Consider the following 27,644-nt stretch of genomic DNA (forward strand, 5'->3'; position numbering starts at 1 on the left):
GAATTTCCGATGGGCCGAAGGGAGCTTCCAGACCCTCGGACCCCTCACGACACGTCCACGACCAAGACGCGTCCAGTCTTCCATCTCACCACCGTCACACAGCAGATCAGCCACAAGAGCACACAGCATGGCCCTCAAGCGAAAAGCAGCCGACGCGGCCATCGATGCCGTCAAGAAACCCAAGGCCAATGGCTCCATCACCGCGTTCTTCGGCCAGCCCAAACCCAATGGCGCAACATCCTCCACCAACCCAGACCATCCGAGCACATCTGCCACAGCCCCGGCGACGGTAGACGCGAAATTCGACAAAGAAGCCTGGCTAGCAAAGCTCACCGACGAGCAAAAATCACTCCTCAAGCTCGAGATCGAAACGCTTCACGAGAGCTGGCTAGGCGTGCTAAAGGACGAAGTCACAAGCAAAGAGTTCCTGGATCTGAAGAGATTTCTCAAACAAGAAGTCGAGTCGGGAAAGAAGGTCTTTCCACCGAGCGAAGATGTCTACAGCTGGTATTACCATTACACACACATACCCTACAGTCAGCACTTTGGCTGAGCGGGGAACGAACGAGCAAGACCCAGATTTCTGACCTCTCAACAGGTCAAGACATACTCCTTTACAGAGTGTGAAAGCTGTCATCTTAGGCCAGGATCCTTACCACAACATCAATCAGGCACACGGACTTTGCTTTTCTGTCCGTCCACCGATACCGGCCCCGCCGAGTTTGAAGAATATGTACATTGCATTGAAGAAGGACTACCCGGATTTCACTCCCCCGCCGAAGAATGGCGGACTTCTCACGCCGTGGGCCGATCGTGGTGTTCTGATGTTGAACACTTGCCTCACTGTTCGCGCGCACGAAGCCAACAGTCACTCGAAGAAGGGCTGGGAGAGATTCACGCAGAAAGTCATCGACGAGGTTGCCAAGCGGCGGACTCGCGGAGTCGTATTCCTCGCTTGGGGAAAGCCGGCGCAAGAGCGTTGCAAGGCAATCAATAGTTCGAAGCATCTGGTGCTGAAAAGCGTGCACCCAAGTCCCTTGTCTGCGCACAAGGGATTTCTGGAATGTGGGCATTTCAAGGCCGCGAACAAGTGGTTGAGGGAGAGGTATGGCGAGGAAGGTGTGATTGACTGGAATCTGGATGTGAAGCCAGAAGAGGCCGGTGTCTGATTTTCTGGCTGCGCGGCCGCGTTCCCAAGACGTACGCGTGGATGTCTCAGTACCCAGGCTACGTTTCGGACTGCGAGCTGGGATCAGGTTGCCAAATCACCATACCGGCGCTCCACGCTTGGTCAGGACTCTGTCACTGCATCTCTCGGTCTTTGAGGCAGGTCTGGAAATCGCGCAACAGTCGTGCTTGGCTTGGCTTACCTCAGGCGCCTCGAAACAGCGAAGAAGAACGTCCATGAAACCAATAGTACATTAGCTGAACTTGTAATGGATACCAAACCACTGGAAAGACTGCACACTATGGATATAGCGGGAATCAAATATTGATCGCGCCATCTATTTTTCATATCAGAGACGACAAATCTCGAGTGGCTTTACTGCTGGCTTTGCCACTTATGCCCAGTTCTGCTCGCGCCGTGACTCGATTGCCTGCCATACTGACTGCTGCATTATTGTCGCCGGATCTAGCAGATCGGCGCAGTTCACATCCCCGCCTTCAATATTCGACTCTACGAAATCTCAGGCGGCTGTCCACCCTCAGTCGGCGTTTCCTCATTCCCACCCGATGGCGTCGGCGTAGGCGGAATAATCTGATTCAAAATCACCTGCTCAAAGTAGATCGTTACAGGTGTACAAGCCTGTCCTTCCGGATCAACAGTGATGTAAAGATTTCCATTCGGGTTGAATCCGGAGTAACCACCACCCGTACATAGTGTGAATTTATCCTTGAATGAAAAGTCCCGTCCTTCTGTCGGATCGCCGTTGAAGCAGGATAGTAAATTCGTGTCTGGAGCGACTGAGCATGTCATGGCTGGGTAGCCATATGTCGCATCGGACGGATCGGCAGAGGAGGAAAAGTACATGATGTTGCTGATGTCGTAGTAATATGTGTTTGCGATCCAGTCTAAGACTTCGCCGTCGTTGGCTGTGCCGCGGAGGTCGGTTCCTGTGAGAGTGAACTGGGAAGCAAGTTCGGGCGATGTTGGGGCGACGTCAAAGGTTATGAGGCGGTCTCGGCCTCTTTCAGCGGTGCCGGGAATGAGCACGAGGCGCGCGTACATGTTGTTGCTGTTCACGATGGCATTTTCTGCTTCGTCTTCGGGGTCTATTGACACCACTCCGGTTGCGCGAAGGACATTGACCGTGGCTGTTGGAATTGCGGTTGCAGTTACAGTACTTGGAGTGAGCGTGGTTGTCACAGAAGTAGTTGATGCCTCGAGAGTTGAGGTGATTGTTGATGGCTCAGCAGTCACGGTCGTGATGCTGGTCGCCGTTGGAGAGGCGCAACTGAAGGGTTCGGTGACCGTTTCACACTCGCCTCCATAGTAGTCGGTCACAGTCTTCGTGGTTTCATAGCCGCCTACTGTGACCGTCTTTGTGCGACCTCCAGTCCAAGTCGGATAGTCACGCTTCTCGATCGGGCCAGCAAGGGTGGTTGTGACGGTCACGACTGGCGGCGTGACAGTTGAGTCAATCACAGTGACCACAGGAGGAGTCTCTGTTACAGTACTGGTCGCGGCTGGAGCAGTTTCGGTGGCTAGGACAGTGGTGCTAGGACAATCACCAGTAGCTGTTTCGGTGGACGTGCAACCTTCGCCATATGGGTACTCAGTCGTGACCGTGACGGTGACAACTTCTCCGTAGGTCGAAGTCACAGTCCTTTCCGGACAGATACCAGGATAACCCTCTTGCGGCGCATCAGTGGGGTAGGTGTCAGGCTCGTCGTGCGTCGGATATGGAACAGGAGCGCTGCCAGTTGGGTAGCTCGGAGGGTAGCCACCCCTGGCAGAAGTAGATGATTTCGCGCAGCTCGTTGTAGTGGGCTTTGTTGTGGTTGTCGTGCTCTTCGTCGAACAATTTTCCTTGTCTTCATTAGCTCATTACAATGCTCTGCTGCCACGCCTGCGCTCACCTTTGGCAGTGCTGTTGCACATGAAAGCAGTGACAAACAAGCCAGTAGCGTGGCAGCTTTGATGGTAGGCATGATGCTTGCGTGAACGCCCACCACAAGCAGTATAGAAAAAGAGACAATCAAAAGAAGGACAATTTGTGTGTACTTGCGTCAGGAGCTGGGTGCTGTCCACTATTATCAGTTCTCATCCACTTGCCATATGGGGAAGATGTGTTCAGCCATAACGCCACAGATCATCTCGCTTTGGTCCACTCCGTCCGCTGTAGGATTCTTCTGATTCCTTCGAGTCATCACCACAATTCTTGCAATCGGCAATCAGCTCCAAGGCATTGTGGTGTGTTCGTCATATCTGCAGTGATGTCAATGATCGCAAGGCCGCAGATGTACACGCGTGAGATATACAGGACTGCAAGTACTACAGTCTCCAAAGTGGTTCAAGATCCGAGACGTCTGGTTGTGGATGCCGCTAGCGAACTCAAAGTACGAGTACGGGATTACAAGTCTTCTTAAGCAAGCACGAGAGAGCATGCTCTAGCCGCTGTGGTTGTTATGCCCGTGAAAGTCGCCAAAGACTTGTTCGGTGCTGGCCAATTCTCAGTCGTTTGAGGCCGAAATCATTCCAGTTCTCTCCATCCTCAGAGCCTGTTCGGACCGGAAAGTGCTGTGTCCTCAGCAGACCAACAAGCACAATGCTCTGTCTCACCCGTCCAAGTAAGCATAAATTGGACAATCATAGCAGTCTCATCATGAATTGTGCCTGTTAGAATCTCGCAAAGCGAGCCTGAGGTCGACCAACACATTACGTTTCCTACAGAAAGGCCAGTCAGGCCAATACAATAGCTTTACTGCTATGCACTCCCTCTCCGAACAAAAATGTTGTCGAAGAAGAAATTGTCGAATGTGTCCTCCAATTCCGGCTCTGCGAGCCATTCTGGTGCCTCTTGGACGACCTGCCAATCGCCCACTCTGCCTTCCTGCCGGCCGTTTCAATGTATGCAGTCCTGCTGCCAATTGGCAGAGATTATGTGTAATGCTTTGAGTGTATATTAGAAATGCAAGGGTGCTGCGGAGCCATGTTCTCTGCGCATGGCTGAATCCTTTGTGTCAAAGTGATGCGCACTCAGGAAAGGATGAGGCTGTAAACGTATAAGCCTGCTGTTGTTGCCAAGTAGTCTGGGAGACTCTGCCATCCGGCGTATGCCAATCAAATGCGGTCGTGCAAGTTTTATGCAATCAAACCTCGAGCAGTTCGTCACCTCTCACTTGGAGATGATTAGCCCGAAACCGTCCAGCCACTGTGCGCAGCTCCCGTAAATGCCGGCAATGTTGTAGCCCCTAGGTGGAATCAATGTATGTCTGCATGTGGCATTAGTATCGTCATGCATCAAGCGTCGCTTCCAGAAACTCACCCAGAACCCCCCGTCGCTTTTCCGAATATCTCGCTGCGTCTTCCGGTCGTTGTCATGATCTGTATTCCATCAATCCAAGCCCCTGCTCTAACGTAGAACCCCAAAAGTAGCTCTCCTCTCTGGAAGTTGAGCGAGAAGTCACTGCCACCTGGCTTGCCGCCCCGCTTGCCGAATAGCTCGCTAACTCCGTCCTCGTAGAAGAACTCCAGCCCATCAACCATGGCTCCGTGGTACACCCGTATCGTCATGAGAAGCTTCTTCTGGTCAAACTTTCCTTGTTTTTGGAAATTGCCGAGTATGAGTTGCTGCGGTTGCGAGCCATCCATTTGACTGTGCCCAAGCTTCGAGCTTTTGAAGCCTGGTCGACCATCTGGCAGCTTGATTTTTGCATCTTTTGAGCAGAGTCGTGAGAAGTCCTTGACCTCATGCTCTTCCCCTCCGCAGCTGAAAACTTTGAGATTGATCTTTCGTTTCCGCTTCTCCTTCGGCAATTGGGCTTGTATGGTATCTTCGGTTAGTGTCACGAGTCGAGGGGCGCCGCCTGGGCCACTAGTCTGGTCAACGTATTCGATCCATTGGTGGCACAGATCGTCGCCCTCAGGATAAATCTCAATCCATGCAACGCCGGTAGCAGCAGTGACAAGGACATTGTTGTTGTCCACTGTCCAGACTTGCACGCTCCTGTCTGCGTTCATGGCTGGATCGTTCGGTAGCTGAAATGTAGGGTGAAATCGAAAGCGCAATGTGTCAAGTCTGTGCCAACTGCATTCGTCCTTTGGCAGACATAGTCTTTGACCTTGCTGCTTCGTCCGTGTGGAGTACGGCTCTCTGCACAAGAACGTCCTGTTCAGGGTAGTGTAGTCTCGCAGCATGACACCTGATTCCTGGTGAGGGCAGCCCAGCAGATGTCCGGTCTCGTGGAGGTGCGCTCCGATGCCGATATTGGCTGCCTCCCAATTGCTGCCTCCTTCGTTACAGTCGTTTGCCACGTAATCGGTGTCAGTCCTAGTGCAATCCGAAAACGCAGGCACGACCTCTTCCAAATGTGCTGGGTACGATTGCAGACAATGAGAACCAAAAATGGCCAGTTTGACGGATCCGTCGCCACCTCCCAGCGCGGCATGTCCCCTGACAGTACCTGCTTGCTTGTCCCAGTGCGAATCGAGGAACATGGCCGATATGTATTGCACCTGTCCGGGCTTGGTTCCAAAGTAGTTCTTCACAGCATCCATGGCGTACTTGTACAAGTCCCCTTTTCTTTGGGCAGGTCCGTGCTGTTGGGAGACATCGAGATCTTGAATCTCAGCGACAGTCTTATCCATGCGAACGATGTGGATCCGCGCCTCGTTGCGCATTTGTCCGGTTTCCATGTCTTTCCATGTCAATGTTCCCGGTTGCCATTCCTCTTCGTACCTGTAGCACCTTCTGCCGAAGCCACTGCGGTTCATCTGTTCTGCTGTGAATGCCTGCCATAAGTATGCGGCCATTTTGAACTTTCTAACGGCCGTTGATAAGCCATTGCCCTCCTTTTGCACGCGCTCTGGTACCGCATCGTATGTCTCTGGAGAATCCTTAGCGACGAGGATGCAGAGTTGAATGGGCGGTGCCGCATTGAGTGGGAGGAAGTTGATGTTGATCCATGAAGAATGCGCGGGGATCGATGAGTTCGTGGAAGGGAGCTTCGGCGATGTGAAGTCGAGACGGAGTCGGTTGGGCCCTGGCTGCAGGTGGACAAGGGCCTTGAAATGTGAGTCGCATACGGGCCAGGAGATGGGAGGAAAGTTGTCGTTGTGGTGGCAGACGGTCAGCGTGCCATCAATGGGTTGCGAGGGTTCCGCGCATTGGCCAAAGATGAGGAGCACTTTTTGGTGCACCTGCATGCACATTGTCAGCCCGGTGATCCCATGCATGTTCCTCGTGCGCCCTCACCCAAGATCCGTCCGAGACTGATAAGACGCGTGGCGCCAATGGAGATGTCGACGGTGTTGGTCGTTCGCCATTCTGCGCGGGCATTCCCTATGTCGAATGTTGTGAGCCACTGTGATCCGCTCTTCCTCGGCGTTTGTCTCGTCTCCTTACACTGATGCTGTAGCGATTGCTCTGCGAGCTGGGCATGCGCGGCCGCGCCGGTACTGGCGGAGCCTTGCCATTGGCGCCGTGGACGGACAAGTTCGTGTTAGATCTCGACGACGACAGCGTGGTAGGCGGCGAGGTCTTGGGTTCGGCGTACGAGGCGAGCGTCGACGACGACTTGCTCAGCGCGTGAATCTGCGTGGTCTCATCGTTGCCATTCTCGGAGCTGTTTCCACTCGCGCTGGCACTGGTCGGCTCTTTGATGGACGCTCGGCTTCTCCGTCTGAAGCTCAGGTGATCCTTCAGGAACGATGGCATGGCCGCCATCCAACGCGCCCACCTGCGGAGGTGTAGTTTGCAAGTTGTTGTGCCAGAGAGAGCGCGAGAGTGGCCACACTCTCCCGATGGAGTCGGGTATCGTTAGGAGGAGCGGCCGATGACGACAAGCCTGCAAGGCCAGTGCAGGAAACGGCGGGCGCTGGTAGAACTCTAGTTGTCCGCTTCCCTGTCAATGTACGAGGTTCAATTTCAGCTGCGATAAGAAACAGAACAGCAGGACAATCCAAGGCAAAGCAAAGCAAAGCAGGGCAAAGCGAGTGGTGAATGATGATCTCGGACAATGTAGTATGAACTCGGGCGGTGTTTGGCAGCTCAACTACCTACAGCTCCGATCCTTGAACCAAGGAAGGCCATGCGCAGTACCCACTCCAGTTCAGGACGAAACAAGATGTTTCAACCAAGCTTCTAGCAAAATTCCCTTCGATAGCTCCTACGCCTTCAAATCCAAGTTCGGCCCGCCCTTTAGTGCCATCAACTGGACGCGTCGGCTAGGCGCATGGGACACGATGCGAGGACAATCCGTACCAGAGATGCGCTTATCTGGGGGAGCACAGCATGCTGTTGAGACGACGACGACGAAGAGGCATAAGATAGCAGACGCCCTTTTGCATGCACCGGAGGCTATTGTCAGGCCGCGCCTTCATAGATCCGTCAGCTCGTGGGCGAGCCGTTGTTCATTTGCGACGAGCCTCTGCCATTTGACACAGTTGAAAGCCTATCTCGCTGCAGACTGGCCAGTGAGAGTGGAGGAAGCCGTTCAGATTCAAACGGTCGGGATAGATGCGCGTATGCGCGGCATGCAGGGCCATCTCCAAGATACTGCCTGAGCCACTGCGAAAGAACTGTTGTCGACTGTCGTTCTTCACGCAAACGGAAAATACGATGCGTTGTGTCAAAATAGCTAGGCTGGTCGAAGCACGTTGTTCAAATGACGTCCAGATCTCTCGTCAATTTGTTAGCGAAGGCGTTTGGCGCGTGGCTTTGGCGGGCGCTGCCTCTGTTCAATGTCTGGGTCTGGCCGAGATCGAGGAATGAACGAAGCCATCACGTTGTACAGCGTCGCTGCCACAACGATTTTCTCTTTCTTCACTTCCGCCCTCCGCCATTTGGACATTCACTCGGCGCAACAATCAATAGTACTCGCCTTCTATATCTCCGTCGCCCATGCGGATGAACTTTAAAGCCAACTGCACCAAGCCTCCGAGCGCTGGATCGCCGATTTGTCCAAGTCGATCATCCCAGCACCCGGCCTACGGCTGCTACTCTCCTTGCAGCAGCTCAGGCTCACCATACAGCCTGGCTACCAGACTGCAGGCACATACTGCATTGCCATCAGCCGACTCGACCGTTGCTCCGAATCTATCAGCTGAGCGGAGCGACATTGCGGCTGGTCTGGAGCCCCTCTGCTGATCACAGACTTCAACATGGCGGCTACAGCAGGAGTCGAGCGGCCTGAAGATGTCGCAACCAAAGTCATGCGCAGAGTCCAAGTCTCAAAGGTGAGCAAGCAAGTGACCACATCGACGATTGCTAACCTGTCGTCGCCAAACAGATGACCCGGACGCTGCAAGACCGCCTTGCATTAGCCAATGTCAAGATCCAGAATGGATGGCAGAATTTGAGCCTGGACGCCATCGAGCCTCGGGTTGAAGAGCGTATGAGGAGGAAACGACCTGCGTCGAGCAATGATACCATTTCAGATACCGCCTCGACTACTTCCAGCCGACTGCATTCCAGCAATGGCCTGGCCTCATCCCCGATCACCGAACCGCTCTTCTCCGATGACCTGCCCAGGTCCGGCGGCGGTTCTAGGTTCAAGAGAATTAGATCCGCCAACATACAACAGCATGCGCTTTCAGGCGCTGCTACAGGACGACGGACACGAGGCGCAGCTGCTCGACAGGATACATGGAAGAAGCGGGAGGGACTTCCAGAGTCCTCGCCTATCAAGCACACCAAGCACGCACGCTTCCAGTCCACAACGACCAACCTCTCACATGTGTCTCAACTATCCTTCATCACCGAGGGCTCGGTGCAGAGTGACGACCCGCCGTCGCCGCAGTCCAGCGAGGATGATGATGCCGATCTGCCCATCACCAGCTTCAGCATCAATGCTTCCACCCGCATCACATCTTCACCTCCACGTACACCACCCCCACAACAACGCCTACGGAGCATCAATCAAGTTTCCTGGTCTCGTACACCCAAGGCCGACGATGATGGGGCAGACCTTCTCATGTATCTCGCTACATCTCCCTCCCCAGCCGTCGGCGCTTCCAACGCCAAGACTGTGATTCAGCCACCGACTACCCCACCCTGCAAGTCGACACCTTTACCCTCCTCACACATGACACCTGGAACATCCGGCAATGGCTTCCTCGGCTTCGGTCCTAATACACCAGGTATGAAGTTTGACTTTAGCGACTTCATCAATGTCACTCCGTCACCTGCACAAGGGCAATGGAACCGCACGCCCGTGGCAGGCCGCACGCCCGGTGCATCTGCTCGACGCAGACTGGACTTTGACAAGCTCGTACCTCCCGTCACCAGCCCGACTGTATCCCGCAGCACTCGCAGCAATGGACTCGGAATGGATCTCGGGGGCGAGTTGCGAACATGATTTCACCATGCGATTTCCTTGTGTCAAGATTCATGACATGCTACGATACGATTCACGATGGTGCTCACCGAGCACACTTTATTTGAGACTACCAAGTCTACGGCATGCGTAGTGCCACATGCAACAATATACACGGAGCGATTCTGCTTTCCTGGCGTACTTGATTTCATTTGTTGGATCACGCGGGTTCTGGACGGACAACTTATACCCAACTACTGTCCTCTGCGAGCTGGTCGCAAGACGGACACACAAGTGCACGGAATTTTTTCTTTCTGCGCTTTGACCACGTTTAGAGTGGAATTCCTTTCTGCGTTTTGCAGCTTTGCATTCGTGTGAATGGCGAGAAAAGCTGGAAGACAAAGCTTTCAGCAAAGAAGAGAGGCGCGTGCGTGACGCGAACGCGTGATCCTTGTCAACAGGCAGGATACCTGGCACGACGGGGTCGACGAGGAGTTGCAATAGTGAATGGTGCATGAATGCGTTACTGGCATCCGTAGGTAGTTATCGTAATGTGAAAGCATGTTGTATTGCGTGATGGTGCCGCTACACGCGAAATGATGGTCTGAAGGATGAGGCGTGGACTACGCGTCGGAGATCGCGAAGTTGGCGCGCTAATGCGAGTGGAATAGCCGAACTGAGACATGGTACGCGATTAGGGTTAAGTGTGTGCGTGAACTTGGAAAGCTGAAGATTGGGGTTGGCAAAAGCTGCGATGGATGTTCAGTTTCGTTGGCCCGAGGGGCTTTGTCGATGTGCTGAGTGGAGAAGTTCGTACGGAAACGTATGGGGAGGATTTGGGCATGGTCGTTGTCGCTGCCGACGACTGGAATGCCAACTCTTCCAAGATTGTGACCGGCATGTCCGCGGCTGTGGCAGTTGGTGCTTGGCTGGTCGAACGGTAGACGTGTGCATGACATATCGCCCTCGGAACAAGAATGGAAGCTCCGAAGCGCGTCAAATCGAACAATAGCGTATCTCCTGCCCATGTGGCTGGCCTGGTGGATGGCTAGGGAGGGAAGAGTCCTCCGCACCGGACTCCCGTCCGGCCAAGTAGGCAATGCCTTTGCGGGGCTTTCTGGCCTTGCTGCTCGCTGCCGCAACTCTGCCTCAGGTCCACGGTTGTGGTGAAGACCATTCATAGATGATGAGCTCTCGACCGTGCAGGAGCATGATCAGATCACACACGAAGAGGCCCAAGTACACAATCGCTCTTTCCATACATGTTCAATGCCAAGAAAACCCTAATGCAGCAACTCGCGACTCCGACGCCTCCGACCTCAAACCTTTCTCGATGATGATATCTTGAAACGCGGAATCTCGCGCGCCGACCTCAGCAATACGACCATCTACGGACCCTAGCCGCCATAAGAATGATGCGCGAGTGATCGGGAGCGCAACGACACCTAAACCTACACCCAGTACACGCGATACCCCTGACGATGAACTCGACATTCGCGAGCCTACAAGGCGAGCTGCCGGATTCAGCGCTCGCCTTCATCGACAGCACCGCCTCATACTTGCAGCAAATACCTGGATCAGCAATAGTAGTGCGCTACATTCGGTCCTCATATCAGAATGATCCTGTCCGTAGCGCAGTCGAGCTATTCCTGTTCATCTTCGCCGTGCGCTACCTGCTCGCACCGTCATACAGCACCAAGAGGAAGAAGAACGTGCCTCTGACGGAAGATGAAGTGGATGAGTTAGTGGAAGACTGGACACCCGAGCCGCTGGCCGGCGAAGAGACTGAATTCGAAAGACTTACCAATGAGAAGAGCCCCGTCATCACGGGAATGGCAGGACCCAAAGCGAAACTTGCGAATGGCAGGACAGTGACGAACCTGGCGAGCTACAACCACTACAACTTTGCTGGGAACCAAGATCTCATGAATAAGGCTGTTACTACAGTGCGGACCTACGGTGTCGGGCCATGCTCACCACCGGGCTTCTACGGAACACAGGATGTACACATGAAGAGCGAGGCAGATATTGCGGCACACATCGGCATGCCGGCAGCGATCATCTATGCGCAGAGTTTCTCAACCATCAGCAGTGTCATTCCGGCATTCAGTAAGAGAGGAGATATCATCGTGGCAGACAAGGCAGTCAACTACCCCATCCGCAAAGGCCTACAGATCTCGAGAAGTACTGTCCACTGGTATGAGCACAACGATATGGAAGATTTGGAGCGAGTACTGCAGCGAATTGTGAAGCAAGGACGAGGCAAGCCGCTTACGAGGAGGTTCATTGTCACGGAAGGCTTATTTGAGAACATCGGAGACATGGTCAACCTGCCAAAACTCATTGATCTCAAGTTCAAGTACAAGTTCCGTATCATCTTGGACGAGACTTGGTCATATGGCATTCTCGGACGCAGTGGCAAGGGAGTGACAGAACATCAAAACGTGGACCCAACAAACGTGGACATGATCATCGGAGGCCTCGCGGGAGCAATGTCGAGTGGTGGTGGTTTCTGTGCTGGTAACATGGAGATTGTGGAACATCAGCGTCTTAGTGCTGCGGCCTACACATTCTCTGCAGCTCTGCCGGCATTCCTGGCGACCACTGCTTCCGAGACTGTGACGATGCTCCAGGAGGACCCCCGACACATTTCCACACTGCGGGAGAACATCTCAGCCATACGTGCGCAGCTCGATCCTCGAAGCGATTGGGTTCACACCAACAGTGCGCCCGAGAATCCCGTCATTCTGCTTGTTCTCAAAGACCAGCATGTCCAAGATCGGAACCTGTCGAGAGCGGAGCAAGAGGCTCTTCTCCACGACTGCGTTGACGAGGTAAGTCTCCGCCCCGGCCTGTCCCTTACGAACTTCCAAGCTGACCTTACGACAGTGCCTCAACAACGGCGTCCTCATCACACGTCTCAAATCCATGCCAGGCGCGCTAGGACTTGCACCCAAAGATCTCGAAAAGGAATGGCAGCCTCAGCCGGCTCTGAAGGTTTGCGTGACATCGGGTTTGACCAAGAAGGAAACGGAAAAGGCTGGCATCGTCATTCGACATGCTATCACCACTGTCATGAAGAGCAGAAAGTGGCAGAGGTAGTGCAAGTGTTAACATTATACAGAGCTAATGTAGTAATTTTCACCCTTCGTGCGCTGTTTCGCATAGATCTTACATCTGATACTATAATGAAGCACAATATGCTGGGAACTCCATGCATTCTGATCAATCGTAGGGACCGAACGATGCGTTCAATATCTCTCCATCAACCAAATTCTTCGCTGAGCCTCTGGCATCTCCGCGAGCATCTCCATCGTTGCCTTCTCGACCGCAAGCCAGTTCATCGCAACTTCCCTTCCAAGCAAACCCTGAAACTCTTCGTCCGCCTCCATAGCAGCCAAAGCTTCCTCAAGCGATCTCGGAAGGCGCTGAATGATACCCAAATTCTTCTTCTCATCTTCACTCAATTTCGTAGGGTTCACTTTGCAGTCTTGCAGCTCCAGCCGCGACTCCGATTCCATGCCATACAGCCCAGCCGACAAGAGTGCAGAAAGAGCCAAGTACATGTTGGCAAACCCATCGAGACACCGGACCTCCCATCGTGTATCATTCACTCGACGAAGAGGCGTTTCGCGGTTGTTGGTTCCCCAAGCAACCCATGTTCCGCCTGTCCAGCTGTCGTCTGCGACACGATTGTAGCTGACAGATTGCGGCATCGTGAGAGCGCAGATGGCGGGTAGATGCTGCAGGATCGCAGCTGCAAAAGATTCTGATGAGGCCTTGAGCTCTGCAGAGGACAATGTATTACTGTTCAATGATATGTGAGCATGAGCCGCAGTCCCGATGCCTGGGAATGCATTTGAATGACATGTCGCGCGATGGCCATGCAGAGCGGCGGTCTGTTGAATGCACTGCTTGGCTTGGATGAGTGTGTCGACAGCCTCGATGGGTGGAAGAGGAGGCAGAATAAATTCGTACTGTCCTGCACCGGCTTCCGAGTGGAACTGTTCGATCTCGACGCCAATGTTTGCTAATGCTCCCACAATTGAGGTGATCAGCTCAAGTGATTTGGCGTACTGCTCGTCAGAGAATGTGCCCCAAGCGTGGTTGGTGTCGAGCGGCGAGAAAGACACTTCATCGCCTTGCGTAACCTCTCGGCGGCAGAAGGTGATTTCGATCTCAAAGCCGATAAGCAGCTCAACACTGTAGTTGTCCTTGAGCTCCTGCACCAGCCTGGTCAGACGTGCCCTTGGACAAAGCACAAGTGGCTCGCCTGTCTCGTCAGTGAAGCTTGCCATAACGGTCGCCGCGTTCTTGATAGGCCCCACGTCTTGCATCAGTCGAAAACTGGTCAGGTCTGGCTCCACGTATATTGAGCCGACTGGGTCACGGGCTGATGACATGTGGTCATTGGGTGTGGTGCCAAGGTTGCCGCGAGATATCGAGAATCGACCATCACCATTCAGGAGTTTGTTGAAAGACTTGATTGGGAGCCATCTTGATCGCAGCTGAGCCATGTAGTCTAGCCACTGGACGAAGACATATTGCACATTGTGGTCATGTACAACTGGCAGAATCGTCTGAAGGAGTGATTGTGCGCTTAGTGTACTCATTTGCTGCGCCGTGGTAGTGGTCTATAAGTAGTAATCAGTGCAGTACTTTCAGTACAACTTTCAGGGCGCTTCTACTTTCGAGGTGAAATACTGGCCTACTAAAGCTCTCGCCCGATCTCATCAACTCACATTTGCAGCTCCCTGGTCCGTTTGTACATCAAGCGGCTTGCTGTTTGCCTCATTCGGCAGAGTCAGTCCGAGCTGGTAAAGACTGTTCGAGTTCTCGAAAAGTATGCGCTTTGCGGCACCAACAGCTTCGTGTACCGAGAGATCGCCTTGCTCAACATATTCACAGAAGACCTTCTCCAGAGCAGCTCTGCCTTGCACATTGCCCAGGTAGTAAGTTTCGGGAAAGTGATGAGCATCCGTACTCCATAGTAGCTTACTCGTGGGCGTGATTTCTAAAGCCTGACGAATGATTTGTTCCTGGCCATCTCGTGAGACCTGCGGAAACACTTCGCCAAGATCAAGGAATACGTTCTTGTACACTGTCGCCAGATATCCCGCGTCTCGCGTGTAGGGATACGAAGAATGCAACAGCACGATTGGCACCTCGGGATATACCTTGATGAAGTCCTGCATAACAGCGGGATTGCTGTCCAGAAGTGAGATGTCGTTGTCACCAAATCCCGTGTGGAACTGGAGTGGCTTCGCGACTCCATTCTGCCGAGACGAGGCCTGCAACAACTTGCAGGTACTGATTACGAGAGCATCGTTCATGCCTTTCGTCTCGACTCGAAACTTGTTTTCGACGCAGCGGGGCAGATAATGGCGCATGAAGCTCCTCAAAGCTGTCTCAGAGACTTCGAGATCGCTGCCGAACTCAATGTCTAGCCCGGTGCGATAGCAAATGACACTCTTGAAGCCAACGACCGCATCATCTTCGAGGTATGCCACGATGGCTTCCTCGAATGCTGTGATGAAGGCAATCCAGGCAAGCGAGCAAGCCTCTTCATCTGCAATTGCAATGCCGACCGGTAGCTTCTCAGCTTTGTGCAAGCCGTGCAGGATCTCAGAAGCAATTGCTTCGATTCGAACGATGCGCTTGCACGGCGAAGCCACGAACTGATCATGCCAATCGTAAGGGTGGAAATCGCCGATTAAGCCGTCGTCTATGAGAATGATTTGGGTGCCAGTAGCTTCGCTGGTCGCACTCAAGAAGTCCTCTTGCTTCAGCTGTTCGAGGCGGAGGAGATTATGGGCATGGTTGTCGATGACCGGGTGGGTGCGAATCATGCGACGGAGCTCTTCGATGCTCGCGTGTTGAACCGCCATCGTCAATGCGAAGACGTTCATGGCGCATTATGGCTACGGAGAAGAGGATGCTGTGCATCGTTGAAGGAGCAGCTCGGGCAGCTCTGGCCGAGGAGGAAGCTGCAACGCGAGGCGAGTTCCTGCGTCATGAAGCTTCTCCTTTGCACATCGATCCAGCAATCACAACAGATTGGTGTCACCACATCACAGCTGGCATCGCTTGTGTTTCGCGTACATTGTGTCAAGCGCTGGATCTCGTGTCTGAAACAGGTCATGGTCAGCCATGTTGGTACACCAAGATCCAAATTCGGAACAGAGATTGGGCAGGTCCTATGGCCAGAATCAACAGTCATACAGCCCGGGCATAACTTTACCTGAGAGCTTTTCGCGCGGAGGGCAAGCACGAGTAGCACAATAAAGCTTCCGATGTAGAAGTCGAAGGCGACACAGCAGGATCAGGTGAGCGTGTGCGGAAGACGTGATTTCGGGCGTGAGCTCAAGCTCGTCTTGCACGTCATCCGACATACCATCATCGAGCTCTCCTACAGACAATAAGCTGAGCGCTAAATTCTCAGCGACAAAAAGTTGACACAGGCACCCATCATGGCTGACGAGAACAAGAAGAAGGTGCTTATCGTTGGAGCGACACGAGGACTAGGCAAAGCATTGGCAGAAGACTATGTAAAGCACGGCTGGCAAGTCTATGGTATGCTGAAAAGACAAAACACACTCTGTTCATATATTCACGATTCGACTTCTCTGACAATCCTGGCTAGGCACTCTACGCTCCGACTCCCCTCCCGAAATCAAGGATGTGAACTGGATCCCGAACATCGACGTCGCCACTCCCGAAGCCGGCCAAACGCTGACCAAACAACTCCCCAAGAACACTACTTTTTCCCTCGTTATAATCTCTGCTGGCGTCTTCATCAAAGAATCTTTCGAAGAGCCAGACTTCGATGCCCAAGTTCAGATGTACAAGACCTCTGCCATCGGCCCCATCTTCCTAGTTCAGGCTCTCTTCAAAGGATCTCACTTGCCATCAGGCTCCAAGGTGATCCTCGTATCCTCCGAAGCAGGATCCATCACTCTTCGTCATGAACAAGAAGGCGGCGGTAACTACGGCCATCACGCTTCAAAGGCGGCTCTGAACATGGTAGGTAAGCTGTTGAGTTTAGATTTGAAGGAACATGACGTCGCTGTGGGTTTGGTACATCCTGCTTTCATGAGAACAGAGATGACGAAGAATGTTGGGTTTGATAAGTTTTGGGATGATGGAGGCGCGGTGACGCCCGAAGAATCGGCGAGTAGTTTGAGGGAATGGATTGATAAGGAGTTCAACATCAGCAAGACTGGAGAGTACTGGGCGCCGAGAGGCCCAGGGTGAGTCTTCACTCTCGGTATGCGGATATTTCCAAAGCTGACAAGACCTTAGTGACATTGGTACTGCAGAGCCTGTACTTGGCAAGGACAGTGAAGTGCTGAAGACACCGATGCATGTGCCCTGGTGAGCTGCGGGCCTTGAGTATGCAACCAGCATTTGTCCCATCTCCGACACGGATGGCGATTCTGGTGCGGTGAGAGATGAGCAGACTCAAGCCAGACCACGCAATTATTCTATACATTCATCTACGCCTCCTTCTGTGGTATCACAGGCAGCACTACATAATTATCATGGCCCTCACCAATATGCAGGTGATTGTCTCCGCCGAATACTGCCTCCGTTCTGTCCACGTTGGATTTATGCTGGAAGATACCACTGCCTTGCGTATCACCGCTCGCCACTTCGAATATCAACTTGGCCCCCTTCTCGACCACGACATTCGTCGGCCAGATCTCCACATCGACGGTATATACCTCCCCAGCCACGACTTGCTGGACATCGTCTGATTTGTACTCTCGGTAAGGTAGGTATCCTTTGTGCTGCGGGTGAGAGTCATTGGTCTTACGAAGAGAGACACGAAGCCAGCCTTTGGTGAGAGGTATTGGATCGCCTGCTGTGCCGGTATAGAACACTTCTTTGCCAGATGGTGAAATGTAACGTAGTGTGAGAAAGAGATCGATGTCCGAGGGTATTTGCGAGGGCTGCTCAGAGGATGCAGAGCAGGAGACGGAGAGGCGAGCGACGATGTGTCCCGTGATTTCTGTTTCCGCTTCAAAAGGAGCAGTGGTAAATTGAACAGCTTGAGGGTCGTCGAGCGTTCCGAGAGCTTTGTAGGAGATCTTCTTCACCTGTGGTTGCGATGGGCTCTCCACCGCGAGAGATTGATTGGGTTGAAGGTGGAACCTAGTGTATTTCGTCCGCGCAATTGGCCACTCGTTCTCAGTACGTCTGGTATACGCCTTCTCCGCTTGTGCATCGTTGAATCCAACATCGCCTTTCCTGAGTACGAGATCAACTGGTGGGAGTTTACCCTTCTCCGTCCAGCCCACACGATCGTCATTCTTCAGGAAAGCATCAAGGAATGAGCGCTGCAGCTCGACTTCTTCTTTGTAGTAGAATGGCAGATCGTGGCGGCCAGTGATGAACCGCAGGTATTTCAGTTCGCTTCCAGCGTGCAGATAGCCTTGAACGTTGCCGCGGAGATGTAAAAGTATGCCGCCCCAGTTTGCAACGGAAAGCAGAGGCACCTTGATGTCGGACAAGTTGAAGTCCTTGCTCGCATAGTAGTCTTCGTCTCGGAATCTATGATTTGCATTGTCGATCGTCTGGTCTTGACGACTTTGAGCCCTTTCTTCCTCAGATAGATCGCCCTCGAGTGTGTCTGGGCCCCAGTTCCGCGCTTTGCGACCAGGTCTGCCATACTGATTCGTGATGACTTGGCGATTCCACCAGAAGTCAATGAATTTATCACTCAGAATACCACCATGTCTACATCGGTCCCGGTAGTAATCGCTCATTCCCTCCCATGGAATAATCGCAGAAAGACCTTTGGGCTGCCGTGCTGCCACACGCCATTGAGTTCCGGCATAGTATGAGATTCCAAGGAGGCCAGTCTTGCCCGATGACCATGGCTGCTCTGCGCACCACTCTACAACTTCGAAAAAGGCTTCTGATGTGCCTCTAGACATAGTGTCGAGAAATCCTGGCGATTGCCCAGTGCCGCGCTCGTCAGCCCGCACTACTGCGTAACCCTGGCTTGTCCAGTATCCTGGATCGGGTGTCTCCCATGCTGAGTGTGCTGACTTTTGTTCTGGATTCACTTCCGAGAAGGATTTAGGGAAGAATGCTTCGTATGGGATGTCCTTGCCGTAAGGCCCATATGTTACGAGAACTGGCACTTTCTCGTTCGTCTTCGGTCTGTACACGTTGACTCGCACAAGTCCTTCTGAAGACTTGAGTGTGATGGTGGCATTTTCCTCGTAAATGTATGGGTATGTCTCTCGATCGACCTTATGGAGGTCTAGAATCTTGTTAGGCATTGTGTAATAGTGTGGCGGCTACAAAATGAGATGCAAGAAGTGCTGGAAAGATCACTTTCACCTACGATGACACTTTTGTTAAGCACGTCAATAGACGCGTGCTAGGACAATGCCGAGACATCCTGCCGCTGGCCATCGATACTCTTTCCGTGGTTGATGAGCAAGACGAGGTCGAAATGTGGAGGAAGCTGGCAGCCACCGGATCGCTCTCTGCTTGCTTCCATGTGGCTTTCCGTGTGGGCGAGGTTGCTCCTGCCTGAGGCGTTGCAGCGTTTCGGACCCGAACCGAACCGAGCCGACAACGACTTCTTGCAATGTCAAGCAGCTACAGAGAAGCTTGGACAAGTGCCCTCTGTCACTTCTCGATGACAGTCATGATCGGAGAACGACGAATGGCTGCGCTCTATCGACAGGAAGCGCGCTCTGTGTTCGACGGCGCTAATCTACTCTGGAAATGCGCACGACTTGCACACGCTATACTTTCGCCAATATGCCACTATGCCGTGTATCCGCTGGAACTGGTCCCTCGGTGGAGGGCTACGGAGCGGAGGCGGACACAGCATCCCGCCTGCGGCGGCGCTCTCTAGATGGAGCGCTCGGTTAGTCAATCAATATGAGTGCTGGTGAGTATCGTGGCATAGCATATCGCCTGCTGAACGTCTCTTTCAACTTTGTCCAAAACTCGTAATCCCATTCTGGACTTTGAGAGCTACTAAAATGCCTAACACAGAGCCATTGCGGATTCTAATAGTTGGAGCGGGTATCGGTGGTCTCACAGCTGCCATCGCATTCCGTGAGCAAGGGCACGATGTCGAGATTTTCGAACAATCGAAGATGGCGCAAGAGACAGGGGCTGCCATCCATCTAGCACCAAACAGCAACGGCCTACTACGACGAATGGGTCTCTATGCGGAAGACTTTGGTGGTGTCGAGTGCGTGGGTTTCACGAACAACCTGCCCAATGGCCAGCCTCGCTTCTCAATGCATACTGGTCATGCTGCCGAAAAATGGAAACATCCGTGGCACCTGGTCCATCGGGGTCAGCTGCATACTACTCTCAAGGACAGGGCCCTCAAAGATGGAGCCAAACTGACGCTTTCCAGTCGGGTTGCTTCGGTCGATCCAAAGACTGCTACAATAACATTCGAAGACGGAAAGAGCATTCGAGGTGATCTGGTCATCGGAGCAGACGGCGTGCACAGCAAGACGCGCAAGAGTATTCCCGGAGGTGACCTCAGACCTTTTGACTCAGGAAAGAGTGCCTTCCGCTTCCTCATTCCAACAGAGGCGCTTCGATTGGACCCGATGACGGCTCCGCTTGTGGAGAAGGAGGGATATCTGACAATGTGGATAGGCGACGATCGAAGAATGGTCATGTATCCCTGCAACAGCGGAACGATGATGAATTTTGTGGCTATTCATCCAAGCCGGGAATCTGCTAGTGATATCTCAGGGCAAGGTGGATGGCAAGAGCTCGGCAGCAAAGAACGTTTGCTCCAGATCTACAAAGACTTTGCGCCATCAGTACAAAGTATTCTAGAGAAGGCGGATGGCAGCAAACTCAAAGTCTGGAATTTACTGGACATGGCAGCCGTACCTGGGTTCGTCAACACAAGGCTTGCCATCATGGGAGATGCAGCTCATCCCTTTCTGCCTCATCAGGGTAAGACATCGAAGCTTGCGGTCTCTGACAACTTATGCTGATCCTTTATTTGTTCTAGGGCAAGGTGGTGGCCAGGCAATCGAGGATGCTGTCTCTCTTGCGGCTTTACTCCCCGCCGGCACCGCGGTTGCTGATATCCCCTCCCGATTAGCACTCTACGAGAAGTGCCGATACGAACGCTCGCACAAGATTCAGGAGTACACACGAATCGCAGGCATGGATCTTTCGGAAATGGCCAAGCTTGGAAAGAAGAATGACATGAACGAATATACTCATTACAATTTCGGGCACGACGAACACGTAGCTTCGTCGCAAGCTTTGAGAAACTCTCTCAGCGTAGCGGATACCAGGACACAGCCTTGGTCTGGGTGGCTAAGCAGTCTGCGGACTCTTGTCTCTTGGTTACGATCGATATTCACTGGGAAGGTCAAGGACTTGTAAGCTTTGCCATGTATAGTATCTCAAATTGTTCATAGTATACTGCATGAAGTCTGTAGTGACGAACAGATACCAGCGAAAGGGCAAAATTACAGTAACAGAACTCGTGAACATTTGAGCGATGATCACCACGATGTGCAACTGATCGCAGAGGACTGACAGAGCTGAGCGTATCAAGTTTCGATTTCGCGAGAATCAAAAGCCCTGCGAGCATTCGTTCAGCTCAAGACAAACGATCGATACCACGACCTCAATAAGAAGTAAAGTACGAGAAGATTGGAAAGCAAAATCATTCTCTCATGGAGTATATCCATTACCGGCATCTCCTCCCTCCCTAGTGTGCACTAACAGTCGCCCTCTCCCAACTCCCAATAATAAACTGACTATTACACATATTCGTCAACTCCCAAGTCTCAGCCTTCAACTCCCCACCCCTTTCCTTCTCATCCTCCCAGTCCCCCGCCGCCCCCGCCACAAAACAAAGACTCATAAAATGATCATCCGTCGCATGCGCATCCCGAAACTGCGGATGCTTCATCAACCTCGTAATCGCCCTCCTCAACTTCGGCCCCCGATTATTCTGAAAAACATCTTCCACACTCTGTCGGAATTCCAACGCCCATCCTTCCGGTGGTGTAGGCTGCGCGAGATTATCCCGATATTTGAGCATAGGCCACCAGACGTTTCGGAAGAGATTATGGACTGCGCCGCCGGTTCCGATGATGAGGTAGTTTTCTTTTCGCAAGGGGCGGAGAGTTGAGCCGACGTGCATGTGGAAGTGAGGGTCGAAACGGGCGTTCATGGAGATTATTGTGGTTGGGGGACATTTTTTGGGGAACATTCTGATGAGGATGAGATAGGTGTCGTGAATCCATTCGAATTTATCGTTGGGGAAGACGTTGAAGCCTTCGGATTTGAGCATTTTCATGCAGCGTTCGCTGGTGGGGAGGTCGGGTTCGAGTTTGTAGTTTACGTGTTTTGAGGGGTGGACGTAGGCTACTGGGGATTTTCCTGGGGATGGGTTGGTTGAGACTTCGATTCGGTCGCCTGTGGCGTCCCAGTGGGCACCCATCATGATTACGCCTTTGATTCCATTTGCAAGGGCGTCGTCGCCGGCTTGTTTCCAGTAGTCGGCAGAGGAGGTTTCCTCGCCGAGCATCATCGTTGAGCCATGCGAGAAGAAGTATACTGGTGTGAGACCTGCTTCAGGGTCAGCAAAACGGTATCTGAGCAGTGGACCGTGTAGTTGTTACCCATTGTGGTATGTGATGTGGTCCGAGAATTGTTGGGCCTTCATCAATTTACCAAAACTTAGCAATGTGATGTGAGATCTGGATTCGATACTGAGGCCATCGTTCCCGTGGCTCTAGGGTAAGCCCGAGAGTGCGTTGTTGTTCGGCACGGTGGCGGGTGGGCTGTCTGTACTAGACCACCCACATGCTTCCGGCGTGCCATGCATACATAGCCAAAAAGTCCAACGCGCTCCGATTGGATGCACTCGAATTGATACCATTCATTGTACATGTCCTCGGACTTCTTGTGTCTTGTGAGCCCGATCAATGTGCTCGGTCAGTGGCAGGCAATGGTTGCGTTGATACTTGTTCCGTGCCAGAAATCGCTTGCGCGCAGGGAATTTGCTCTTCTTGCGATGTCACGAGGATGTTATGATCATAATAATTTTCCAGCTCTGTTGGCTGCGATACCCCCATTGCCATGAAGAGCTTCAAGAAAAGGCTAAAAGAAGATACACAAAAGCGCTCACTCCTGGAGACGTGCTGGCCGATCATAGCTCCTCAGCATAATCCCAAGCATCAGCATCCTTCAAGTTGGACTTGATCACATCTTTTTCGGCACCCTCAATGGCCTTTGCAAACTTCGCTGCGCCTTCAGGGTCGTCCTTGAACAGATGGTCTCTGACATTCTTCTGTGGAGTCTCTCCCAGCCACTGGAATAGCGAGAAGTCCTGGAATTCTGATGCACGGAAGATCTCCAATACTTCCAAAGGCTCATCCTCGCTCAGATTTTCGATGAAATGCCCCATATTCTTGGGCACGATTCCAACGTCGCCGGCAGTGTAGTCAAAGGTACGAGCTGCGCCTTGGGCACCAAAGATCGTCACGCGAGCTCTGCCGCTGATGAAGAATGACCATTCGTCTGCATTTGGGTGCCAGTGCATCTCACGCATTGCACCAGGTTCGATGTCAAGATGTGCAGCGGCGACAGTCTTTGAGATGGGAAAGTTGCGGCTGTCGGTGATTCGGACGCTTCCGCCAGTGGCGTTGACGGGTTCCTGCGCCAGCATCTTGTGTGTGAAGTTGTGCTTGGACTTCTTGAATGTCTTAGGTTGCTCCTTGTCGATCGGGCCGGGCAATTCTCCTTGGAAGATGTACTTCTCCTTCTCGGGCAGAGTGTCGAAGACCTCTGGTGGTAATCGGAAGTTCTCTGCCTTCACAGATTGTGGCGTGTGCGCGAGCCAGTCTGTTAACAAGAAGGTGCTCTCCTCGCTAAAAGATCCATCGTCAAATATCAACAAGAATTCGGTGCCGTTTGGCGCCAGACCTTGGAGAGAGTGTGGGTGACCTGGTGGGAAGTACCACAAATCGCCCTTCTCAACATCGTCGACGAACGATCCGCCTTCTGTGTCAAGTGCGGTGACACGGACCTTGCCTTCGAGTACGTATGCCCATTCTGCTTCCTTGTGCCAGTGGAGTTCACGGATGACGCCCTCATCGAGACGCATGTTCACACCCGCGAGCTCCACAGACGTCGGAAGTTCTTTGATAGTGGTCTGTCGTGTCCAGCCACCTTCTTCAATGCGAGTGTGTGAATCTGCGAAACTCCTGCAGGCTGATTAGATCAATCGTACATATCATCACAATGGAAAACCGTACCAACGCATGTTCTTGAAGTCGCCGTGATCGGTTGATGGCGGCCGAATCATATCGGGATTCTGCCTCTCTCGATCGCGGTTCCGAGGGCCCAGCACGCTTGTTCCGTCGCCATTTCGAAGTGGTTCTGGCTGTAGGTTGCGTCCGATGGAGTCGACCTTGTGATCATAAGGATCGGAGTAGTCCTTTCGATATGGGTTGCTCCGTGAGTGACCGAGTGGATGCTGTCGTGACGGAGCGGCCACGGATAGTGCCGAAAGGCAAGAGGCCAATACGACGTTGGAGAAATGCATGGCGAAGATGTGGGATTGCTGTAGAGGTGATGTTGTGTGCGTCCTTGCCTTCATATAGCTCTCGCATTGACTTCGGCTAGTTAATGCCAGGCACAAACCTCTGTATGACGCAGCGATATTCTATAGCAATCCTTCCGGTTACGCTGCGACGCGTAGCTGGAGCACAACTCCATCGCTCTACCCGTTCGTCCCGCCAGACATTGTGCGTGAGCTCTGATCAAGCCGCTCTGCTGCGTCGTTTGGAGGCGGGCGTGTCGAGGCGTGGGAGGGTAGTGCGGGTGCTGAGGGCCGAAGAAGCTAGCGTTCGTGTCTTCAAAAGCAACGCCAGCGGGAAGACATCATTGGCGGCTACACGAGGACTTCTGCTTCAACAGTATATTAGCCCGCTCCAGCCGCCAGCACTTTTGCCCACGCCAGAAGCACGAAATCGCGACAGTTGGCGTGGGAGACGCGCGACAAAGCAAGGCGACAACCGTGCGCTCTGAAGTGCGGAGACGCGCGACAAACACTTTCCTGCATCCGACCTTCCCACCCTACCCGCAGCTTCCGATACCATGTCCGACGCGAACTATGGCACGCTGAACGGCTCGCGCCTGCCACCAGCGAGACTACCGACCGGCCGACTGTTCAGCCGCACCGACGAGGAAGCGGTGCACCTGCTGCACAAAGATGACAAGCCGCCTACTGTCGCCGACCGGCTCGCCGCTCACTTCAACCAGAATGTGCGCAAGGACTGGGCCGATCTGCTGCTGCTGTCCTGCTACGTGATCACGGGACTGCTCGACAGCAGCAGTGTCTACACATTCGGCTCCTTCGTGTCCATGCAGACGGGCAACACCATCTACGTCGGCACTGGCATTGTAGCACCGACGCAAGATGACCGCTGGATCCGAGCCCTCACTTCCATCAGCTTCTTTTGCTTCGGCAGCTTTGTATTCGCGAGGTATCATCGCTACATGGGAGCCAAGAAGCGCTGGGTGATCGTGCTCTCTCTGATACTGCAGGCCATCTGCATTGGAATCGCGGCAACCATGGTCACCATTGGACCCAAGATTACTCCCAAAGGAGAATTGAATCGCTGGGTCGTATTGCCACTGGCCCTGATCGGTTTTCAAGCCGCTGGACAGGCGTACTTGAGCAGAGTTCTCACGTTCAATGCATTGACCAGCGTTGTCCTCACATCCATCTACCATGACCTATTCGCGGACGCGGAGCTGTTCTCCATGCCAAGGAGCAACATCGAGCGTAATCAGCGCGCTGGAGCCGTGGCGCTCTGTCTCGTCGGGGCCGTAGCAGGAGGCTTCTTCGCACACAGCTCTATCGGACTGGCGGGAGCATTGTGGACAGCTACAGGGCTGAAAGTCGTCATAATTATCATGTTTTCCATATGGAAGGCAGAGAGCTCAGCTTGATGCGAATCAATCTTCACATATCTGGATTTCGCATAACATCAGCACTTGAACTAAATGTCGCTCAGAAACCTGTCGCGAGCATGTACAAGTATCTACCGAGCTCTATTACCACATGCTACAAAGGCCTACCCCATCTCAAAAACCAGTATACGCCTGTTGCGGATACTGTCATTGTGCTCGCCAATATCAAACCAGCTCCGAGCAGGAAGCCTTGCTCGAAGTATCCGATTCCACCTCCTGGGTTTCTCTTGAATGCCTTCAATGGTGATGCAGCTTCTGTGATAAGCTTCTGTGCCGCGTTGCTGCTAGAAGTGGCCAGAATACCTGCTATCCGCAGGCTCTGCGGCGAAGCGTTGATCTGCACAGGTCGGGAGATCGTGAATGAATCGATTGGATATCGATTGTCTATGGCGAATTCCCTGCCGCTCACGGCTGGAGGTCCCAGCAGAAGCTCTCGAGGAACATGGTTGACGAAACTTGCTTCCGACGAGATGAATTGCGAAAGGTATTTGCCAGTCCGAGCATTCGAGAAGTGGTATGCTGCGAGTAATGGCTTCGTTGTTCGTGAGCCGATTAGATCGATGGCATCGTCCAAGCTCTTGGTCGCATATACCGCGAGCACTGAAGCAGGAAGCTTCACGCTCAGAACAGCATCTCTCGAGCTCAACTCGACCACTGCAAACTTGTTTTCTTGCGCCACTAAACGCAGACTCCGGTCGCACTTTCTCAGAAGGTCGATGGTATGACTGATCTCGGTGCTTGACAGCGTCTTGCCTTTCGTTTCAGGCGCTTGGCCTATTTCGACTGCTGCCCTGAACACAGCTTGAAGGAAGTCTTTCTTCACAAACTCATTGACAAGTACCACGTCCGGTGCATAAGGACTTGACCCTCCGAAACTCGAGCGAGCAGCGACCAAATCCTGAGCTGCATGCTGTACATTTGCCGTTCGATCAACAACAGCCAATACAGGAGCACGAGATGCGGACGTAAGCTGGTTCGCTCTGGGAGAACCTTCCACACCATTTTGCAGAACTCGGATCGCAGATTCTGGCCATTCATCGTCTTTTACTGGTTTTGAAGCTATCGCGAAGCCATCCGCATCCAGCGCCTCGGATAGCAGTTTTCGAAGGAGACTGGGCACAGCTCGCAATTTATTCTCTAGCTGCATAATGTCAGTTGCCAAGGTCTCTCTTCAGTCTTCAGTTCGATCAAAATTGCTCACCAACAAGATCACGACATTCCCAGCAGCCAAAGCTGCGCTCAGAGGCACAATCGTCGAATAGAACAGCGTATGTGAGATTGGCTCAATATACACCACTCCAGCAGGGACTCTTCGGTGCGGCGCATCTTGACCATTCGCAATCAAATATTCCTGTTCAAGAGCAGTTTTGTGATCGAGAGTGGCATAGTCATGTTTGACTGCTGAAAGTGTTTCGTGGTATTCCACAGCAACTTCTGCCGGAGAGTTCCCAGAATCTGAGGCAATGGCTTTTTTGATTTCGTCGACATTATCTGTCAATGCTTTGCATAGTCTTTCGAGCTGGACTTGTCGATGAAAGACGTTCTCGTAGCGGCCATCGATCGCTGCTGCTTGTACTCGCGGAAATGCTGGCGCCATGTTGTGATTTCGTTGTGGATCAATCATTCACAACGTTTGGGCGGGTTGGTAAGGTGAAGTCGTCAACCGTCGGACATAGCACCAGTCCGTCTCGGCCGCGTTCCTGGACCGCGCTGTCTAGGCCTATTTCCGCAGCCACAAGCATGTATGTGGGCACATTGAATCTGGAGTAGTGGGCAGTGAACACTCGGAAATGTGGCGATCCGGTGGGGGGCACAGTCCACGACGGTCTCGACCCAGCTGTGCTAGGCACAACCACAACGTCACATCGAGGCTCGTGAGGTTTGAGAACGACACCTCGTCCCTTGATAGCTCATACTAGCACCAAAATGTCGGTAACAACAACAGACAACGCTCGAATTACGGCACTCCGCCATACTCTCGCCGACTACGAACTCCATCACAGTCAGCCAAATTCCGAGCAAGCAACACAAGCTCCAGCACCGAATTCTCGGGACGAACAGCAGCAATCATTAAACAACCCGGCTGGCTGGGAGGATAGATGGCGAAGAGTCCCAGCTTATCAGCCTGTGAATCCTGAACTGATTCATGGCGGCGGGCG

At 52.9% G+C, this 27,644-nt stretch overlaps 13 protein-coding genes across 13 annotated transcripts; 6 read left to right on the forward strand and 7 right to left on the reverse strand.

The window, feature by feature from the left end:
* Positions 1–127: 127 nt before the first annotated feature.
* Positions 128–1,169, forward strand: RHO25_002909 (uncharacterized protein; the record flags this gene model as incomplete). The annotated part of the gene is made up of 2 exons (XM_023598449.1): positions 128–507; positions 599–1,169. 2 exons carry the CDS (start codon positions 128–130, stop codon positions 1,167–1,169), a joined length of 951 nt encoding a protein of 316 aa, XP_023455091.1.
* Positions 1,170–1,678: 509 nt separating this feature from the next.
* RHO25_002910 (uncharacterized protein) lies at positions 1,679–3,153 on the reverse strand (the record flags this gene model as incomplete). Its single annotated transcript, XM_023598448.2, has 2 exons — positions 1,679–3,031; positions 3,082–3,153. 2 exons carry the CDS (start codon positions 3,151–3,153, stop codon positions 1,679–1,681), a joined length of 1,425 nt encoding a protein of 474 aa, XP_023455088.1.
* Positions 3,154–4,340: 1,187 nt separating this feature from the next.
* On the reverse strand, positions 4,341–6,890 carry RHO25_002911 (uncharacterized protein; the record flags this gene model as incomplete). Its single annotated transcript, XM_023598450.2, has 4 exons — positions 4,341–4,437; positions 4,491–6,364; positions 6,420–6,506; positions 6,570–6,890. 4 exons carry the CDS (start codon positions 6,888–6,890, stop codon positions 4,341–4,343), a joined length of 2,379 nt encoding a protein of 792 aa, XP_023455092.1.
* A 1,436-nt stretch (positions 6,891–8,326) lies between these two features.
* Positions 8,327–9,522, forward strand: RHO25_002912 (uncharacterized protein; the record flags this gene model as incomplete). The annotated part of the gene is made up of 2 exons (XM_023598451.2): positions 8,327–8,401; positions 8,455–9,522. 2 exons carry the CDS (start codon positions 8,327–8,329, stop codon positions 9,520–9,522), a joined length of 1,143 nt encoding a protein of 380 aa, XP_023455750.1.
* A 1,439-nt stretch (positions 9,523–10,961) lies between these two features.
* RHO25_002913 (uncharacterized protein) lies at positions 10,962–12,582 on the forward strand (the record flags this gene model as incomplete). Its single annotated transcript, XM_023598452.2, has 2 exons — positions 10,962–12,314; positions 12,370–12,582. 2 exons carry the CDS (start codon positions 10,962–10,964, stop codon positions 12,580–12,582), a joined length of 1,566 nt encoding a protein of 521 aa, XP_023455749.1.
* A 149-nt stretch (positions 12,583–12,731) lies between these two features.
* Positions 12,732–15,389, reverse strand: RHO25_002914 (uncharacterized protein; the record flags this gene model as incomplete). Its single annotated transcript, XM_023598453.2, has 2 exons — positions 12,732–14,114; positions 14,223–15,389. The coding sequence occupies 2 exons, from the start codon at positions 15,387–15,389 to the stop codon at positions 12,732–12,734; spliced, it is 2,550 nt and encodes an 849-aa protein (XP_023455748.1).
* Positions 15,390–15,950: 561 nt separating this feature from the next.
* RHO25_002915 (uncharacterized protein) lies at positions 15,951–16,858 on the forward strand (the record flags this gene model as incomplete). The annotated part of the gene is made up of 3 exons (XM_023598454.2): positions 15,951–16,053; positions 16,124–16,730; positions 16,783–16,858. The coding sequence occupies 3 exons, from the start codon at positions 15,951–15,953 to the stop codon at positions 16,856–16,858; spliced, it is 786 nt and encodes a 261-aa protein (XP_023455747.1).
* Positions 16,859–16,976: 118 nt separating this feature from the next.
* On the reverse strand, positions 16,977–18,770 carry RHO25_002916 (uncharacterized protein; the record flags this gene model as incomplete). The annotated part of the gene is made up of 1 exon (XM_023598455.1): positions 16,977–18,770. One exon carries the CDS (start codon positions 18,768–18,770, stop codon positions 16,977–16,979), a length of 1,794 nt encoding a protein of 597 aa, XP_023455754.1.
* A 613-nt stretch (positions 18,771–19,383) lies between these two features.
* RHO25_002917 (uncharacterized protein) lies at positions 19,384–20,874 on the forward strand (the record flags this gene model as incomplete). The annotated part of the gene is made up of 3 exons (XM_023598456.2): positions 19,384–19,393; positions 19,501–20,433; positions 20,492–20,874. 3 exons carry the CDS (start codon positions 19,384–19,386, stop codon positions 20,872–20,874), a joined length of 1,326 nt encoding a protein of 441 aa, XP_023455753.2.
* A 331-nt stretch (positions 20,875–21,205) lies between these two features.
* On the reverse strand, positions 21,206–22,033 carry RHO25_002918 (uncharacterized protein; the record flags this gene model as incomplete). The annotated part of the gene is made up of 1 exon (XM_023598457.2): positions 21,206–22,033. The coding sequence occupies one exon, from the start codon at positions 22,031–22,033 to the stop codon at positions 21,206–21,208; it is 828 nt and encodes a 275-aa protein (XP_023455752.1).
* A 621-nt stretch (positions 22,034–22,654) lies between these two features.
* Positions 22,655–24,106, reverse strand: RHO25_002919 (uncharacterized protein; the record flags this gene model as incomplete). Its single annotated transcript, XM_023598458.1, has 2 exons — positions 22,655–23,711; positions 23,763–24,106. The coding sequence occupies 2 exons, from the start codon at positions 24,104–24,106 to the stop codon at positions 22,655–22,657; spliced, it is 1,401 nt and encodes a 466-aa protein (XP_023455751.1).
* Positions 24,107–24,606: 500 nt separating this feature from the next.
* RHO25_002920 (uncharacterized protein) lies at positions 24,607–25,464 on the forward strand (the record flags this gene model as incomplete). Its single annotated transcript, XM_023598459.1, has 1 exon — positions 24,607–25,464. The coding sequence occupies one exon, from the start codon at positions 24,607–24,609 to the stop codon at positions 25,462–25,464; it is 858 nt and encodes a 285-aa protein (XP_023455745.1).
* A 115-nt stretch (positions 25,465–25,579) lies between these two features.
* Positions 25,580–27,082, reverse strand: RHO25_002921 (uncharacterized protein; the record flags this gene model as incomplete). Its single annotated transcript, XM_023598460.1, has 2 exons — positions 25,580–26,626; positions 26,687–27,082. The coding sequence occupies 2 exons, from the start codon at positions 27,080–27,082 to the stop codon at positions 25,580–25,582; spliced, it is 1,443 nt and encodes a 480-aa protein (XP_023455744.1).
* Between the last annotated feature and the right edge of the window lie 562 nt (positions 27,083–27,644).

This window comes from Cercospora beticola, chromosome 2, assembly GCF_033473495.1.
Source record: "Cercospora beticola chromosome 2, complete sequence".
Lineage (NCBI taxonomy): Eukaryota > Fungi > Ascomycota > Dothideomycetes > Mycosphaerellales > Mycosphaerellaceae > Cercospora > Cercospora beticola.